Source organism: Trachypithecus francoisi, unplaced genomic scaffold, assembly GCF_009764315.1.
Source record: "Trachypithecus francoisi isolate TF-2019V2 unplaced genomic scaffold, Tfra_2.0 Lachesis_group20, whole genome shotgun sequence".
Lineage (NCBI taxonomy): Eukaryota > Metazoa > Chordata > Mammalia > Primates > Cercopithecidae > Trachypithecus > Trachypithecus francoisi.
Window position 1 is genome coordinate 63,047,928 of NW_022681466.1, and position 16,256 is coordinate 63,064,183.

Below are 16,256 nucleotides of genomic sequence, written 5' to 3' on the forward strand. Positions count from 1 at the left end.
AAAAGTAATTTCTAATTGTCCACAGCTTTTTGTCAGAATAAAGATATTATTTGGTCCAGGGTCACTCAACATCTATCATTGTGAGTGCTCTGTTTTTCCTGTCAAGAATACCTGTCAGGTATCCTGGGCTCTCTTGTCCCCTAAGGTTCTACAGCAAATATGTAAACTGTCTTGCTTAGAATGACTTTCCACCCACCTATTCTGGTGTCTTTAAGTATCTACTTGTTAGAGGACATACACGTGCAGTTCTTCAATTTTGGTAAAGAAAAAAAAAAAAAAAGATTCATCTCCATAAAGTGACTGTCTCATTTCAGGTATTCAGATTTGCAAGTTTAGCTCTTGCCTGGATATTTTCTCTCAGAAATTGTCTTTAGGCTGGTTATGTGGCCACCGGGTGAGCAGGAGAATCTCAATTCTGCCCTTTGTGGCCATATAGGTTGGCCAGAGGAGTGTCTCACAGGGAAGAAGGCTCATTTTCCGTTGACTGACTTTTTCTTTCCGCTGTGATGAATAGCTAAGTCTGAGTTATAAGATGATGCCAGCAGTTTTAAGTGAAGAAAACAGATACCTGGAAACACTAACGTTTCATTCATAAAAAGGATAGCTTCCAGTTGTACCAATTGCATACTTTTCTGTTGAACCCTTTCTTACCGTGCTTTCAAACAACGTAATATTGGAAGGAATAATGAATGAAGGAATGTACTCTACCAAGGCAAAGAGGAGGGATTATAGTAAGAAAATATCACCAGATGGGGCACGGTGGCTCACGCCTGTAATCCCAGCACTTTGGGAGGCTGAGGCGGGTGGATCGCTTGAGGTCAGGAGTTTGAGACCAGCCTGGCTAACACGGTGAAACTCCGATCTCTACTAAAAATACAAAAACTTAGCCGGGCGTGGTGGCGGGTGCCTGTAGTCCCAGCTGCTGGGGAGGCTGAGGCAGGAGAATGGCGTGAACCTGGAAGGCGGAGCTTGCAGTGAGCCGAGATCGCACCACTGCACTCCAGCCTGGGCGACAGAGTCAGACTCCGTGTCAAAATAAAAAAAAAAGAAAGAAAAGAAAATACCATCAGTACCAAACAAAAATTTATCAAATGTACAAAAACATAAAATGTCCATCTGGGATTCTCCGATAGAGTGGGGAAATGGAGAAGTGGCATCTGATGGGGCCTCCAACAGGAGAGTGGGGGGAAGGCTCCAGGAGGGTCCTGGTGGAGAGGCCTCCACCAGCTATTGATGCTAGACCCATACCTGAGCTCTTTTAATTTTTTTTTTTTTTTGAGACGAATCTCACTCAAAAAGTGGAAGAAAAGTAAATACTGTGCTGTCAAAACTTGCTGGCAGCAATTCCAAGATGTCCAGAACTAGGCTCATGATCTTCTCCAGCCCTGCTTTTCTTCTGTTTTCTATCTCGATGAGCAAGACCACCAACCACTCCGTTTCTCAAGCCAAATACCCAGGAATCATCCCTGCTTCTGCTCAGCCCCCACATCTCGTCCAATGCCAGTTTTCACCGATTCCACCTCCTGAGTATCCATGGAATCCATGCGCTGCTTTTCCTTCCCGCAGCCTCACCTTGACCTCAGCCTCTGTCATCTTCTGGATCACTCCTGTCCTTCCTGCATTGCCTTCCTGTTCCAGTTCTGCCCCCTCTAGTCCATTCTCAACATTGAAGCTGGGAGGAGCTTTGGAAAATGCAGATTTGCATCTGTGAACCCTCCCCCTCCACCATCACTTCTCCACGCTGAAACTCTCAGAGCCTCTCTGTTGCCCAAATTCCTTGTGACCACACTTCGGGCCCTGCGCGATCCACTCTCCTCCTTATCTGCAGCCCACACACACAGACACACAACTCTGCATCCAACATCTTTGTAATTGTAACTGAGTTGTGCCTTACTGTGCCTCCACATCAACTTCCTTAGAACAGATTCTGCCTTCTTAACCTGTCTAAGCTTTAGTTTCCTTGTCTGCAGAGTGAGAATAGTCCTAGTTGCCTCACAGTAATTTGGCAGGTTCCTGAAAGGTTCTGTTGCTATTTGAGTTAAATGTTTATATTAACATGGAGAGCTGACAGGCACACAGCTCCAAGTCTTCCCATCCAGAAATATGGTATGGATCTGTCTTTGTTCATACTTTCCTTTATGTTCCTCAGGAAACTTGTGGAATTTTCAAAAAGTCGTTCTGTCCATTTTTGTTTATTCCTTTGTTCTCTGTTCATTAGTTTTTTTAAATTTTGTTTCTTTTTTGAGATGGAGTTTCACTCTTATTGCCTCAGCTGGAGTGCAGTGGCGCCATTTGGGCTCACTGCAACCTCCACCTCCCAGGTTCAAGCGATTCTCCTGCCTCAGCCTCCCAAGTAGCTGTGATTACAGGTGCCCGCCACCACGCCTGGCTAATTTTGTAGTTTTAGTAGCAACGGGGTTTCAACATGTTAGTTAGGCTGGTCTCAAACTCCTGACTTTAGGTGATCCACCCACCTCGGCCTCCCAAAGAGCTGGGATTACAGGCGTGAGCCACTAGGCCCAGCCATTCATTAGTTATTAATACATTTTTTTCATTATATTTTCTTTTTTTTTTTTTGAGACAGGATCTTACTCACTGTGTCACCTATGCTGGAGTACAGTGGCATGATCTCAGCTCACTGCAGCCTTGACCGGCCAGGCTCAAGCAATTCTCCCATCCCTGCCTCTGCAGTAGCTGGGACGAGAGGCGTGCGCCACCACACCTGGCTAATTTTTGTATTTTTTTGTAGAGATGAGGTTTCGCCCTATTGCCCAGGCTGGTCTCAAATACCTGGGCTCAAGCGATCCACCACGTCTACCTCCCAAAATGCTGGGATTACAGACATGAGCCATCACACCCCGTTATATTTTCTGATTGATTTTAGCTGCCTTATGAGAAAGGAGTTGGAATTTATTGATGTATTTTAAACTATCCTTTTTACTTTAGTTCAAAAAGGTTTTCTGTGGATTATTTTGTTATGTCCAGGTTAGGTATTCTTGTTATCTGCAAATAATAATTTTGTCTCCTGCAGTTCTTGAAGAGGAAAACCAAAGAACAGATGGGGTCAGGCTTGTCACAGTGAAGAATAGGGTTGTTGTTGGCAGCATGAGGGAGACCTGTTGCTACTGGGGATGTTCTGTAGTAGGGAAGACAGTGAGAAGTCCATCATAGTCTAGTCTAGAGCTGGGCACCTGGCTGTGAAAGCAGAGAAGATGGTTTGGAAGCTGTGTTATTGGCATCTTAGGTCTTTTTCTACTTCCGTACACCTTAACTTTATTGTTATGACTATATGTTCAAGTTAGTCAACTCCGACGATAAACTTAAGAGTTAGTCAAAGCTGGGTTCAAATCCCAGGCCCAACACTGAAAAGCTCTGAAACCTTAGGAAAATTGCTTACTGCTTCCGAGCGTCAGGTTCATTAATAATAATAATAATGACGGTCAGGCGCAGTGGCTCACGCCTGTAATCCCAACACTTTGGGAGGCTGAGGTGGGTGGATCACCTGAGGTCAGGAGTGCGAGACCAGCCTGGCCAACATGGTGAAACCCTGTCTCTACTAAAAATACAAAATTATCCAGGCATGGTGGCGGGTGCCTGTAATCTCAGCTACTTGGGAGGCTGAGACAGGAAAACTGCTTGAACCCAGGAGGCAGAGGTTGCAGTGAGCCGAGATCGCGTCATTGAACTCCAGCCTGGGCAACAACAGTGAAACCCCATCTCAAAAAAAACGACACACACACACACACAATAATGACAACAATAGTAACACCAGTTTACAGTGTGATGTGGGGATTAGAGAGGGGGTCTGGAAGATCAAGAGCACAGTGCTTGATGTGCAGCAGATCCTCTGTATATGCTTGCTATAGTCACACTGCTGCTGTCCTCATCAGATAGTGACAGAGCCAGCGCCCTCCCTTCCAGTGCCCCTTTAGCAGCTCTGGGCCCTCGTCACAGAAGCCCCCACACTCACGCTCCCTCCTGCACCCACCCTGCCCGATCTCCCTCCCGCACCCACCCTGCCCCATCTCCCTCCCCTGCTCTCCGCCTCCCCATAATCTTTCCTCTGTCTGCTCTTCTTTGGGCTCTCAACCTGTCACCATCACTGCCACCGCCAGGATCTCTCTTCTGAGCTCCATTATACTGTATATCCGAGAACTTTTTGATATGTCAGCTTAAATCCCTCTGCAGCACATCCAGAACGCCCCCTACCCCTAGTTTTCTGTCTCAATAAATAGCACACCACTGACCCAGTTATTCAAGGTAGAAATTTGGTTTCCTCCTCTCCTCTCACCATAGCCCCCCTTGCTTATCCACAAAGAAGCCGTGGTGTTCTAAACTATGTTCCTATTTTTTTTTCTCTGAGATGGAATTTCACTCTTGTTGCCCAGGCTGGAGTGAAATCATGTGATCTCGGCTCACCACAACCTCTGCCTCCCAGGTTCAAGCAATTCTCTTGTCTCAGCCTCCCGAGTAGCTGAGATTAAAGGGCATGCGCCACCATACCCAGCTAATTTTGTATTTTTAGTGGAGATGGGGTTCTCTCTAGTTGGTCAGGCTGGTTTCAAACTCCCGACCTCAGGTGATCCACCTGCCTCGGCCTCCCAAAGTGCTGGGATTACAGGCGTGAGCCACCGCGCCCAGCCCTAAAGTATTTTTCAATCCCTCTATCTCCACTGCCACCACCCCATTTCGTGTCACCCTCTTACCCGAATGCTGGGATAGCTCTCTCCAAGAGGTCTTGTTGGCTTTACTTGTACTTGGACACCATACCCTCAGGTCCAGTCTCCACACAGTGACATAAATGACTGTCTAACCTAAAGGAGATATTGCCACTCCCTGCTTAAACCCTTCACTGGCTTCCCTTGTACTTAGGATAAAGTCCAACTCCTTACCGTGGTTTCCAGGGCCCTGCAGGACTTAGCCCTGACACTCTCACCAAATCTGTCTTGATTTCTCTCCTTACCGGCCAGTTCTAGCCACAGTGGGTTTCTTTCCATTCCATGAATGTCTAGCTGCTCTGTGCTTACCACTCTGCCTGGCTCTGGCTGGCACGGTCTTCACCCAGCTTTATTTACTTTTAGATCTTAACAGATCACCTCATCAGAAGGCCATATCGGACCAGCTCTTATCATAACACCATGTTTGTTTCCTTCTTAATGCTTCTCTGTGATTTATAATCATTTTAATGTGGGGTTGTTTGAATGTCTGACTCCCCCATTAGCCTGTCAGTTCCCCAGGGACAGGTATCATGTCCATCTTGACCCTTGTTGTATTCCCAGAACCTAACATGGTTCCTGGTACAGGGTTGGGTAGAAGCAAACGGAGGCTGACTGGCTTCTGTGTATTCAGCCTAGATGCCTTCATGAGCCATTGAGAACCTGCCCTCACTCACTGAGACCCTGCCCTCACTAACCCTCACCCACTGTCATTTCCAGCTATCCCTTTTCTTATACCTCCACCCACACCCTGTGTTCCAGAGGACTTCAGGTCTTCTCATATGAGAAACAGCGGTAGGGACATTCTCCAGCGTGACAAGGAAGTTAACCAGAAAATAGTGTATTCCTTACTCATTTTTAAGTCATGAAGATGTTCATCCCCGTTAAACCTACTGACACTGTAGACTCTAGATTTGAAATAGCTGTGGATGTTAAAAGGTGATCTGGCTAGGCACAGTGGTACGCACCTATAGTCCCAGCTACTAGGGAGGCTGAGGCAGGAGGATCGTTTGAGCCCAAGAGGTCAAGGTTGTAGGGTGTTATGATCACACTTGTGAATAGCCACTGTACCGCAGCCTGGGCAACATAGCAAGATCCTGTCTCTTTAAAAAAAGAAAAAGTGGCCGGGCGCAGTGGCTCACACCTGTAATCCCAGCACTTTGGGAGGCCAAGGCGGGCAGATCACGAGGTCAGGAGTTTGAGACCAGCCTGCCCAACATAGTGAAACCCCATCTCTACTAAAAGTACAAAAAAATTAGCCGGGAGTGGTGGCGAGCACCTGTAGTCCCAGCTACTCCGGAGGCTGAGGCAAGAGAATGGCTTCAACCTGGGAGGTAGAGATTGCAGTGAGCTGAGATCGCGCCAGTGCACTCCAGCCTGAGTGACACAGCGAGACTCCATCTCAAAAAACAGGAAGGAAGGAAGGAGGGAGGGAGGGAGGGAGGGACGGAAGGAAGGAGGGAGGGAGGGAGGGAGGGAAGGAAGAAAGGAGGGAGGGAGGGAGGGAAGGAAGGAAAGAGGGAGGGAGGGAAGGAAGGGAGGGGGGAAGGAAGGAGGAAGGAGGAAGGAGGGAGGAAGGAGGGAGGAGGGAGGAAGGAAGGAAGAAGGGAGGGAAGGAAGGAGGGAGGGAGGAAGGAAGGAGGGAAGGAAGGAGGGAAGGAAGGAAGAAGGAGGGAGGAAGGAAGGAGGGAGGGAAGGAAGGAGGGAAGGAAGGAAGGAGGAAGGGAGGGAGAAGGGAAGGAGGGAGGGAGGAAGGAAGGAGGGGAGGGAGGAGGGAGGGAGGAAGGAAGGAAGGAAGGAAGGAAGGACTGACTAAAACTAATTTTGTTGATATCTTAGATATCTCAATAGTGGCCTGAAAGTTCTAATTTCGAAAGTGATGGAGAGCCTTTCAATCATCTTGCTGATAACCCAAAATTTAACAATTAGAAATGTATTCCTTTAGTCAAAATCTGTCCCTCGTTTAAAGCACATACATCGTTAGCATAGGATATATATTAATTAAACTTCTGTTCTTTGGGACATCTTTTGGTTGGGGAAAAAATGAAACAGAATTACTCACATTTCCACAAAAAAGGGTGGAGTTACTCTAAAAGAAACATGTTCCCTTTGTTAGAAACCACGGCAGACTTGGTAAGCCTGCATCACTCCTTATTTCCTAGTCCAGCTTCAGAGAAAGTAATCTGTATCCAGCTCAGTTGCATGTACTGGACCAAAATCACTCAGGGGATGCTGGCCAACCTGTGGATCGGCTGAACTTGCCCTGCATGCCCAGGGCCCTGTGGCTTGATGGATAGGATCATGGGGTAGATAGAAACCATAGCTGCCTTGACTCACACCTCAGCCAGAGCTCTGATCTAGAAAGATGCCATTTGAAGGGGCTGTAGGCACACCATGAAGCATGACTGGCAAAGCCTTAATAATAAGAAAAGTGAGTGTTTATTGAGCATTTACTATGTCACTGACATTATTGCAGCACATTATATATACTACTTTATACTATTCCCATCTTGTTGTTGTTGTTGTTGTTGTTTGAGATGGAGTCTCACTTTGTCACCCCGGCTGCAGTGCGGTGGCACGATCTCGGCTCGCCTTCTCCACCTCCTGGGTTTAAGCAGTTCTCCTGCCTCAGCCTCCCAAATAGCTGGGATTACAGGCGTGAGCCACCCCGCCCGACCTGTTATACCCATCTTATAGGTGAGGTCCAGATCGGTTAAACGGCTGGCTCATGATCACACAGATGGGAAGTGGAGTAGCCAGACAGTCAGCTCTCCAGCAGACTTACACCTCTAAGCAAAGAGAAGTTGCTAGTGTATGTAAATAGGTAAGGGTGGGAACAGCGGAACTCTATTGACCAGGGAGAAGGCACTAAAGGAGAGACAGAGAATAGCAATGTCTCTCTGCGTCAGTGAAGCCAGCCCTTTACTTAGAGGTGATGGGGGGAAAAATGGAAGGCAGAAGAGCTCCACCTAGGAGGTAATAGACAAAGGAAAGAAGTTCTCATGGATGCTTGGAGTGAAAGTGGAAATATACCAAGGAAGGGACCCCAGAGGTCTGGGTGAACCACTCAGCCCTGGTAGGCTGAAGCTCAAGAGGATGGTTGAGTCATCAGAAGTGAAAGAAGTGGAAGTTGTAAAGAGATCCTTGACTTGAACAGTCAAGTAATGATGATTTTGTTGGTTTCTGTGACTTAGGGACATTATAAAGAAATTGTTGGGCCAGGCGCGGTGACTCACGCTTGTAGTCCCTGCACTTTGGGAGGCCGAGGCGGGCGCATTACTTCAAGTCAGGAGTCCAAGACTAGCTTGGCCAACATGGTGAAACACCATCTCTACTAAAAATACAAAAATTAGCCAGGCATGATGGAGCGCACCTGTAGTCCCAGCTATTTGGGAGGCTGAAGCAGGAGAATCGCTTGAACCTGGGAGGCAGAGCTTGCAGTGAGCCGAGATCGTGCCACTGCACTCCAGCCTGGTGACAGAGCGAGACTCCGTCTCAAAAAAAAAAAAAAAAAAAGAAAGAAAGAAATTGTTGTATTCTTGAAGACTTTGTTTAAACAAATGTCTATATCACTCATGCATTTGGGTCTTTTAGGACTTTTCTTTTTACTGGAGAAAGTTATGAACAAAGCCGGGCTGATGATCAAATCCCTTCCAGAACAGTGGTTGAGATCTGACCTCCACCCAAGCCAGCAAGCAGGTAACAGATCTGGGCAGGAAGGCATTATCTGTACCTTAAGAAGACCAAGTGAGGTTAACATGCAGAGGAGGGATGGCAAAACCAGAGTAGGTGGCACATTTGACACTTTTCATAAGAAAATGACTTTCTTGTCTTTTTGGTAGAAAATTCTCATGAGTAAGTACCGGTTATGGTCATTTCCCCAGAGCTGACATGACACTGTAATGATTAAAATATGAATTGTGATTCAGTTACTCTAATCTTATATTCAGTACCATTCAATGAGACTGGAAAAGAAGCACCCCTTTATATCCAGGAAACTGTCAGAAGGGACCACTGAGAGCAGACTGCAGAGCGTGTTAGACTAGACAGCAACAGAGCCACTGCGTTGAGGCCTGCCACGTAAACATACGCCCACTCCCAAACCGCTTGGATTTCTAATGTGAGATGGGAATGGGTGGGAAATCGCCGAGGCAGAAAGGCCTCAAGCCAATTCTGCAATTAGCCAATAGCCCGTCCTGGCCTCCACGTTCATTTAGATAAATTTTGAAATCAGCAGCAAACTGTGGAGCCAGATTCTTTCTTTGCGAGGAGAAAGTCAGACAGTGTAAACCTGCGTAGCGCCATGAGGTAAGCATGTGGGACAAGCTCTGCTTCCCACCCCCTGCAAGGACACCCCTGACTGTGTGTGGCCTGGCGTGGTCCTCACTGGCAGTGGGGAGAGGGGTCCCTGCTGGGGGTGGCGACTGGATCCAGGACCTAGCAGCCCTACCTCGAGGCCCTGCTTCCAGGCTCACCCCCATCTTAGTTAAACCTGCAGAGGGGATGTTAATTAGCGAAGACCGGCGCTCAGGGAGTTGGGGGAGCTCTTAGCCCTCTCCCTTCCAAGAAAGATGACCTTTTGGACCCAAAAAGGGGAATTGGGCTCCAGTTGCTCTCATTCAAGGCAGTCGGAGTGCTTCCCACGTATCTCATTTATCCTCATGACACCCCAGAGAGGTAAGTTTGTTTGAGATTTACACAAAGTTATGATTATGCCTCTCGATTCCAGTTCCTGCCTCTATGTCATTCTAAACCTCAAGTCTCATCCCCATCTCACTTTTCCTAACATAACTAAACCCTTCGGGGAATGGAACGTCTCAGGCTTTCGCCTCGCCAAAGGGTGGTTTTCCCCCTTCCTTCTTTGTTGTTGTTAAGGTTGATTTATTGCTTCACATTCTAGCCAGGCTCGATGGATGTTCAGAATATTATAAATAATGTGGATTGAAAAGATTGTGCTGAAATGTTTATTGCGTTCTTAGAAAGAGAACAAGGAATGGTGCGGAGAGTGCAGCAGTGGGGAAGGAGGGGCGTGAGGAAGGTGGGAAGGGGAATCCTGCTCCTAGGATATTTTAGTGTGTCAATAAAAGACAGTTCTCAGAAGGGAAAGAACTTATATTGCAATCATGCTATCAAGAATGCAGAAGTGTTCCAGCGGGCGTAAAGAATATACTTCAAGAATGTAAGGACCATAAGGAACTAATCATTAGACTATTCTCTGTCTCATTTCCTCACCCACGGTGCTCAAAGAAGGCCAGCAATAGAGAGGCTGTCTGTGCTTTAAAACTAGCTCACCAGCACACTAGCTTCGGGGTACCCTCCAGGAGGGCAGACAGCTGTGGCTAGCTGTGTGTGAGTGAGAAGGCATCTCCCTGTGACTTCTTTTGCACCTTACAATCTGGAATCTTTGTTCTTCAGGTGCTCTAGAAATATAAATGTTATCCAAGGTTGGGATCCCTGATGCGGGGAGATCCACACTGGCTCATGGGCACCCAGAGATCACATTTCAAGCTGAAATCCTACCAGCTACTCCCTGCCGGGTAGTTCTCTGGTCCTTGTTCCTTCTCAGGGCCTTTCCTCGGGCTTCTGTGAGGAAGAAGGCAGTGTCCTTAGCGGCCAAGGCCATCTGTGTCAGCCTGATGCGACATAGAAAAGCCCGGCAATCTGGCAGAGATCATTCTTTGAATCCCTCTCTATTCTAAGCAAGAGCGGTCATTTGGCCACCCCAGCTGCTGCTGTTGGTCCCACACACCCCCTCAGAACAGAACTATCTTTGTCAAGAGGAAATGAGGCTGAGGGATATTGGCGTGGGGGTGGATTAGGACAGCAAGAGAGCTTTGTGTCAAACACATCCCAGGCTGCTCCCCTTCTCAGGGTGCGTCATCAGCGGCGACAGTCACTGGGTACCTGCTTTGCCCCCAGGACAGTGACTTTCCCACCAGCTAGGGAGCCCTGGCCCATTATCCATATTTATAGTAGCCAGAGAAAGCCACAGCTTCTTCCATCATGGTAATAGGTGATATTTTATTGTATGGTGTGAAGAATTGCTTCAGCACCAGCGGAGTCACGTGGAGAGCTTGTTAAAACAGGTTTCTGGGTAGGACCCTTGAAGTTGAATGTCTTTCTTTCTTTCTTTTCTTTTTTTTTTTTTTTTTTTTTTTTTTTTGAGACAGAGTCTTGCTCTGTCGCCAGGCTGGAATGCAGTGGCACAATCTCGGCTCACTGCAACCTCTGCCTCCCGGGTTCAAGTGATTCTCTTGCCTCAGCCTCCCGAGTAGCTGGGACTACAAGTGTGTGCCACCACACCCAGCTAATTTTTGTATTTTTAGTAGATTCAGGATTTCACCGTGTTGGCCAGGATGGTCTCGATCTCTTGACTTCATGATCCACCCGCCTCAACCTCCCAAAGTGCTAGGGTTACAGGCATGAGCCACCGCACCCAGCCGCATTTCTTTCTTTTTTGAGTCAAGGTCTCAATCTGTCACCCAGGCTGGAGTGCAATGGTGCCTCTTGGCTCACTGCAACCTCCGCTTCCCGGGTTCAAGCAAGTCTCATCCTTCCCGAGTAATTGGGATTACAGGCACATGCCATCACACCCAGCTAATTTTTGTATTTTTAGTAGAGATGAAGTTTCACCATGTTGGCCAGGCTGGTCTCGAACTGATGACCTCAAGTGATCCGCCTGCCTCGGCCTCCCAAAGTTTTGGGATTACAGGTGTGAGCCACCGTGCCCAGCCTGAAGTTGCATTTTTAACAAGCTCTTTGGTGATCTGTGCTCCTGGTCCCAGCTCACACCGTGAGTTGCCATGCTGTAAACATAAACCTTTCTGCCATTAGGTGATTTTTGGTAACTTTTTGAGAATGTCTCCCAATAGAGGGTAATAAAAAAAAATACAAGGAATGAATGAAACATGAACTGAGGCAGTTTGATTCAATATAAAATGGGCCCAGTTGGTTGAAATTCTGAGTGTGCATCACCTCTGATAGGAACCCATGAGCATCTGGTAAAATCCCAGCATGTCACTCCAATGCAACTCTGTTCATTTAATTGCAAAGTAAGTACAGAACATATTCTCCTAGAATTTTAAATTCAGATCACTAATGGAGAATATATTGGTTTTGAATTTAGCAATATCAACCATACTTACTTTACTTGAATCCTTTATAGTTCTTTAAAACCACTACTCCTTGATTACCTATTCTGTTGATAGTTTATATGCTTTCATTCGTTCATTTCTTCAATCATTCATTCATTTCTTTAACACATATTTACTGAGCACTTAACTACGTGCCAAGTACTGTTCTAGCTGCTGGAATGTTCCCATGTTAACTACCATCAAATAAGAAAGTCCTTTGAAATTCCTACTGCTGACTACTCATATTCCAGGTATTATACTATTTGAGTCTAAGCTATGAGCTGCTATCCAATCAACAAAAACATAAATATATGTTGCATATGTATTATGTGACCTCTGTGCTAGGCACAAGAGGAGACACAGACATTGGAAACACATGGCCTGTTATTTAACCCCAAAGAATTTATGGGCCATCAGGGAAGGTAAATCATGAATCCAATTAATTGTTAGTTTAACCAAATAGCATGTTAATTTCTGTACTGCGTGTGTTTAGTGTACAGAAGCAGCATAGAAAAGCAGTCCTAGGATTGCCCTGGGCATGGGGGAAGAGGTGTCCCTGAGGGAAGGGTGTTTTCAAGCTGAGGCCTAAAGCCAGTGCCGGTGTGCTGGGTGCGGAGAAGCTGGCAGAGGGCCCCAAAGCAGTGTCAACGATCCCTGCCAGGCACAGAGGTGTGAGAGAGTGTGGCATGCTCGGAGAGGGAGGCCAAGGTGGGGAAACTGGATCGTTTCGTTAGGAATGTGTCGTAATTCAACTTTTTAATGTTGCTTTGAAATGACTTCTGAAATCTCTGACAGACCATGTTTAATATAAGCCAGCCAATATTGCAAAGCCAAATCTGACCTTTTGGGTTGCCGATCCTATTTTTTTCCAGAAGAGTGGATAAGCAGAAGGTGATGACATCATTTTAATATTATCCTCAAACACCTTTTATTATTTGCACTAGCAGCAGACATTGGAAGGGCAGATATTTTGTGTTCTTTGCATGGCATGTGATACACACGTCCCCGGGATGAGCTCGAATATGCTAATATGTAACCTCTGACACTCAGCTGTGGCCATCAATCTGCCTGTTTCCAGGACGGTGTCTTGGGGGTCTGTTGAAACCCTTACTCTGGAGCATCTTATGGGAAAGGGAGAGGAAAAGGACGTGTACCCCAATTGCCTTATCCTCAGAAGTGACGCTCCAGATGCAATCATTTCCCAGTCTTTCCGCTCTGCCACAGTGACTCCTTGGGCCTCAAATACTTCTACTGACCCTTCTTGCCGATAGAATCCATGCACAACAGCTTTTACGCCAACCACATTCTAGGGTTGATGGCTTGGGATCTTGTCCACTTGTTTTCGGTAGGCTCAGTGGTGGCATTGTTGAATCGGCCCACATCGCCTGCAGGTCTGCATCTCAGAGCTGAGTAGGGGCTGGAGGGCACCAGTTCTGGCTCTGAGTTTTCACTTAGGAACACCAGCTGTTTGCTGCCACACTGACAGCCAACTCCGAAATGGCAGCCTCCCTATGTGAAGGACCAGTTTTAGGGCTCCTCAGATAATCTGCTGTTCACAGGAGGATATCTTCAGGGTGGCGAATTGTTTGAGGATAGTACTGAACGGGGGGGACATCACTGCAGCCTCATCCCCCAAGATGATGGACAGGATCTTGCACTGTGGAGTGTGAATACGTCTGTTTTCCTACCATATGCTCGGAGTCAGAGCTCTGCAGCCTGACTGCCCCTGTTGCTCTTGTGTATTTCCTAGATCAAACTCTAAGCCCCGATGCCACTTTTGGTAAGAGGCCCCTTTTCCACAATCCAGTGTAGAGCAAGTTTGAAGTCTCTTTTTTGTTTTTTGTTTGTTTGTTGTTGTTGTTGTTGTTCTTACTCCACCAATCTTCGTGGTGCCCACGGGGCTCACAACTCTGAGGCTCTTGTGCTGCTCCTAGTGAAAAGTTAGCAGTTGACCAGTGTGCCAGGTCGGTTGCACCCTAGTTCTGCCATTAAGCATCTCACTGCAGCAATATCCTTAAGTTAGGGTCCCAAGGCCTAGAGAGGAGAGCATACGGGAGGGTCTGGGTAGAAGACGCATATCCCATCTGTGAAAACAAATCTCAATGGCCTTTTATTGAAATGCTCTTAATTTAAGCTCCTTTTTTTCTTTTTAGGCGGAGTTTTGCTCTTGTTCCCCAGGCTGGAGTGCAATGGCACGATAGCTCAGCTCACTGCAACCTCTGCCTCCCGAGTTCAAGTGATTCTCCTGCCTCAGCCTCCCTAGCAGCTGAGATTACAGGCGCCCGCCGCCACACCCAGCTAATTCTTTTGTATTTTTAGTAGAGATGGGATTTCACCATGTTGGCCAGGCTGGTCTTGAACTCCTGACCTCAGATGATCCACCTGCCTCTGGCTCCCAAGGTGCTGGGGTTACAGGCATGAGACACGGCGCCCGGTGAATTTAAGCATTTTTATACATATAGGTATACAGGCTGTTGGAGAATTTTGTGAGTGCATAAATCTCAAAGTCTGTTTTCATGATAGAGTCTGTTGAGTGAGGTAGAGGAGGTTTTCAAGAAGAGCCTGGCAGCCATGTTTGGTTGCACTGAGAGTCGTCACATCCGACGGCGGGAGGCTGCTGCGTTCAGCTCAGAGGTCCTGCTGGTGCTGTGGTGTCACACAACAAGGGGGATATGGGCAGCGTTGAGCACTGAAGGCCATCACACATGGGGAAGGGTCATAGCGCCCTCTATCCAAAGACTGGAGATCGGAATGCCACACTGGTAGTAAGAACAGTTTCCAGCAGGCGAGACTAGCAGCTAATCTCGGTTAAGAAGATACCATGAGCCGGGTAGTACGCTCAGCACTCAGCGTTTTATCTCTTTTTGTCTCCATGATGGCTCTGAGAGCAGAGGGTTATTAGTCTCCTGCTTTTTGGCATAGAGGACTGGGTCCCTTACTCAAATGACAGCGCCATGGTCTGAACACGTGCAGTCTGCCCCCGCAGCCCATGGTGTTTCAGCTCTTACACCGTACAGCTTCCGAAAACGGAAACCCTGTACTCACACACGCGTTCACCCTTTCACGCCCTCTGTCATTTTGCCGCATACGTGGGAAGTGACACACAGTGTTGGAAGCTAGAGGGCCAGGGAGCTTCAGACTGCGGAATGTTGACCACTTGAAAGTAGAGATGACCTTTGGAACACAGGAGAGCCCGTTTTTTCTGCCTCGACAAAGGGGACAGGCTTCAGAGGCACACTGAATAACTATGACAGATGTTGTGGTTACTTGGGAAAAGACTCGGCTGAAAGCAAAAGGCCCACGTCTGGCCGCTCTCTCGCCAGCCCCTTATTTTTCTTTTCTCCCACGGCCCTTAAACAGTCATCTTTCTTCTGCCCTCCCCACCGTGGCCCTTGGTTTTATATAGTTCACGTCACCTTGGAGGCCAAAGGAATGTGGAGATGAGTTGGGGGCCGAAGTAGCCTCCAGGATGACCAGTGGCTCTCCACCCAGAGCACCAGAAGTGGCACTAGTGATCTCACCTTACTGGAAATGCATTTACCCGAATTCTTATACACTCTTGGTGACATCGCGTGTCTACTATTTCATCCTACTTCCACCACCGTGACCTGGCTTCCTCTCGATTTCAGCCACCAGCTGGTGGCCAGCACTTTGCAGCTCTCAGCCAGCGCGGCACTGAAGTGAAACAGCCACTAATACAGGCAAGTGTCATCAGTCTCAGAAGCATGCTTTTCATCTGGGCGTAGAACAGTCCAGAAGGGCCATCTGAGGAAGAGCTGCTGTCCAGGAGGTGGCTTACCGCTTCTCACTTCAGAAAGGACCCCATGTCCTCACAGACCAAGCAGGCTCCAGTTCGCTGGCTGGGGCACCCCTGTTCTGGAAAGTGCTGGCACCCACTGCCAACTTCTTCCTCTCCAGCTCTCCTTTTTCTCCACTCCATAATAACACCCCTCTCTGTTTCCAGTTGTCATTACATCACCCTTCATTCCAACGAACTTTCGTAATGTGTTATTTCTAAGCCTACATCTTATTAACGTTTAAGGATGGCAGTTTCCTGATGGCGTGTAGGAAGGCACCCTAGTCTTACCCGCAGTGTTTCCAAATCCCACTCTAGGATGTCTGGTTTCTGGACCGTATCAGCACTCCCTCCCCGGTACCCCTAGGACTCGATGGAAAGGGGGTGTGCGCCTTTCAGCCACTCCGTGTGATGCACAATAGGGCAAGAGGAGCTGGATTTTCTTTTACCACCTTCTAGTCCACTACATTGGTTACTGGTTGGGGTTTTTGTCTGTCTTCACACAGGGAAGCCCCCCTCCAACGCCCCCAACAAACACACACTAGGATGTCAATTCGGTGAGGCCAGAGCTTCTTGTCTGGTTCATTGTTGTAGCCCCAGTGCCTAGAACAG

At 47.6% G+C, this 16,256-nt stretch overlaps 1 protein-coding gene across 5 annotated transcripts in view; it reads left to right on the forward strand.

Moving 5' to 3' along the window:
* STX8 (syntaxin 8) overlaps positions 1–16,256 on the forward strand; it is a 341,865-nt gene that overhangs the window by 306,357 nt on the left and 19,252 nt on the right. For 3 of the 5 annotated variants that reach the window (XR_004430829.1, XR_004430830.1, XM_033184567.1), the window contains exon 8: positions 8,310–8,414. The exons of the other annotated variants lie outside the window; for them this stretch is intronic. Coding sequence is in view for 1 of the 3 variants with exons in the window: in XM_033184567.1 (XP_033040458.1) it covers positions 8,310–8,414 (105 nt within the window). In the remaining 2 variants the exon portion in view is untranslated. The remainder of the gene's footprint in view (positions 1–8,309; positions 8,415–16,256) is intronic. 5 annotated transcript variants of the gene reach the window in all.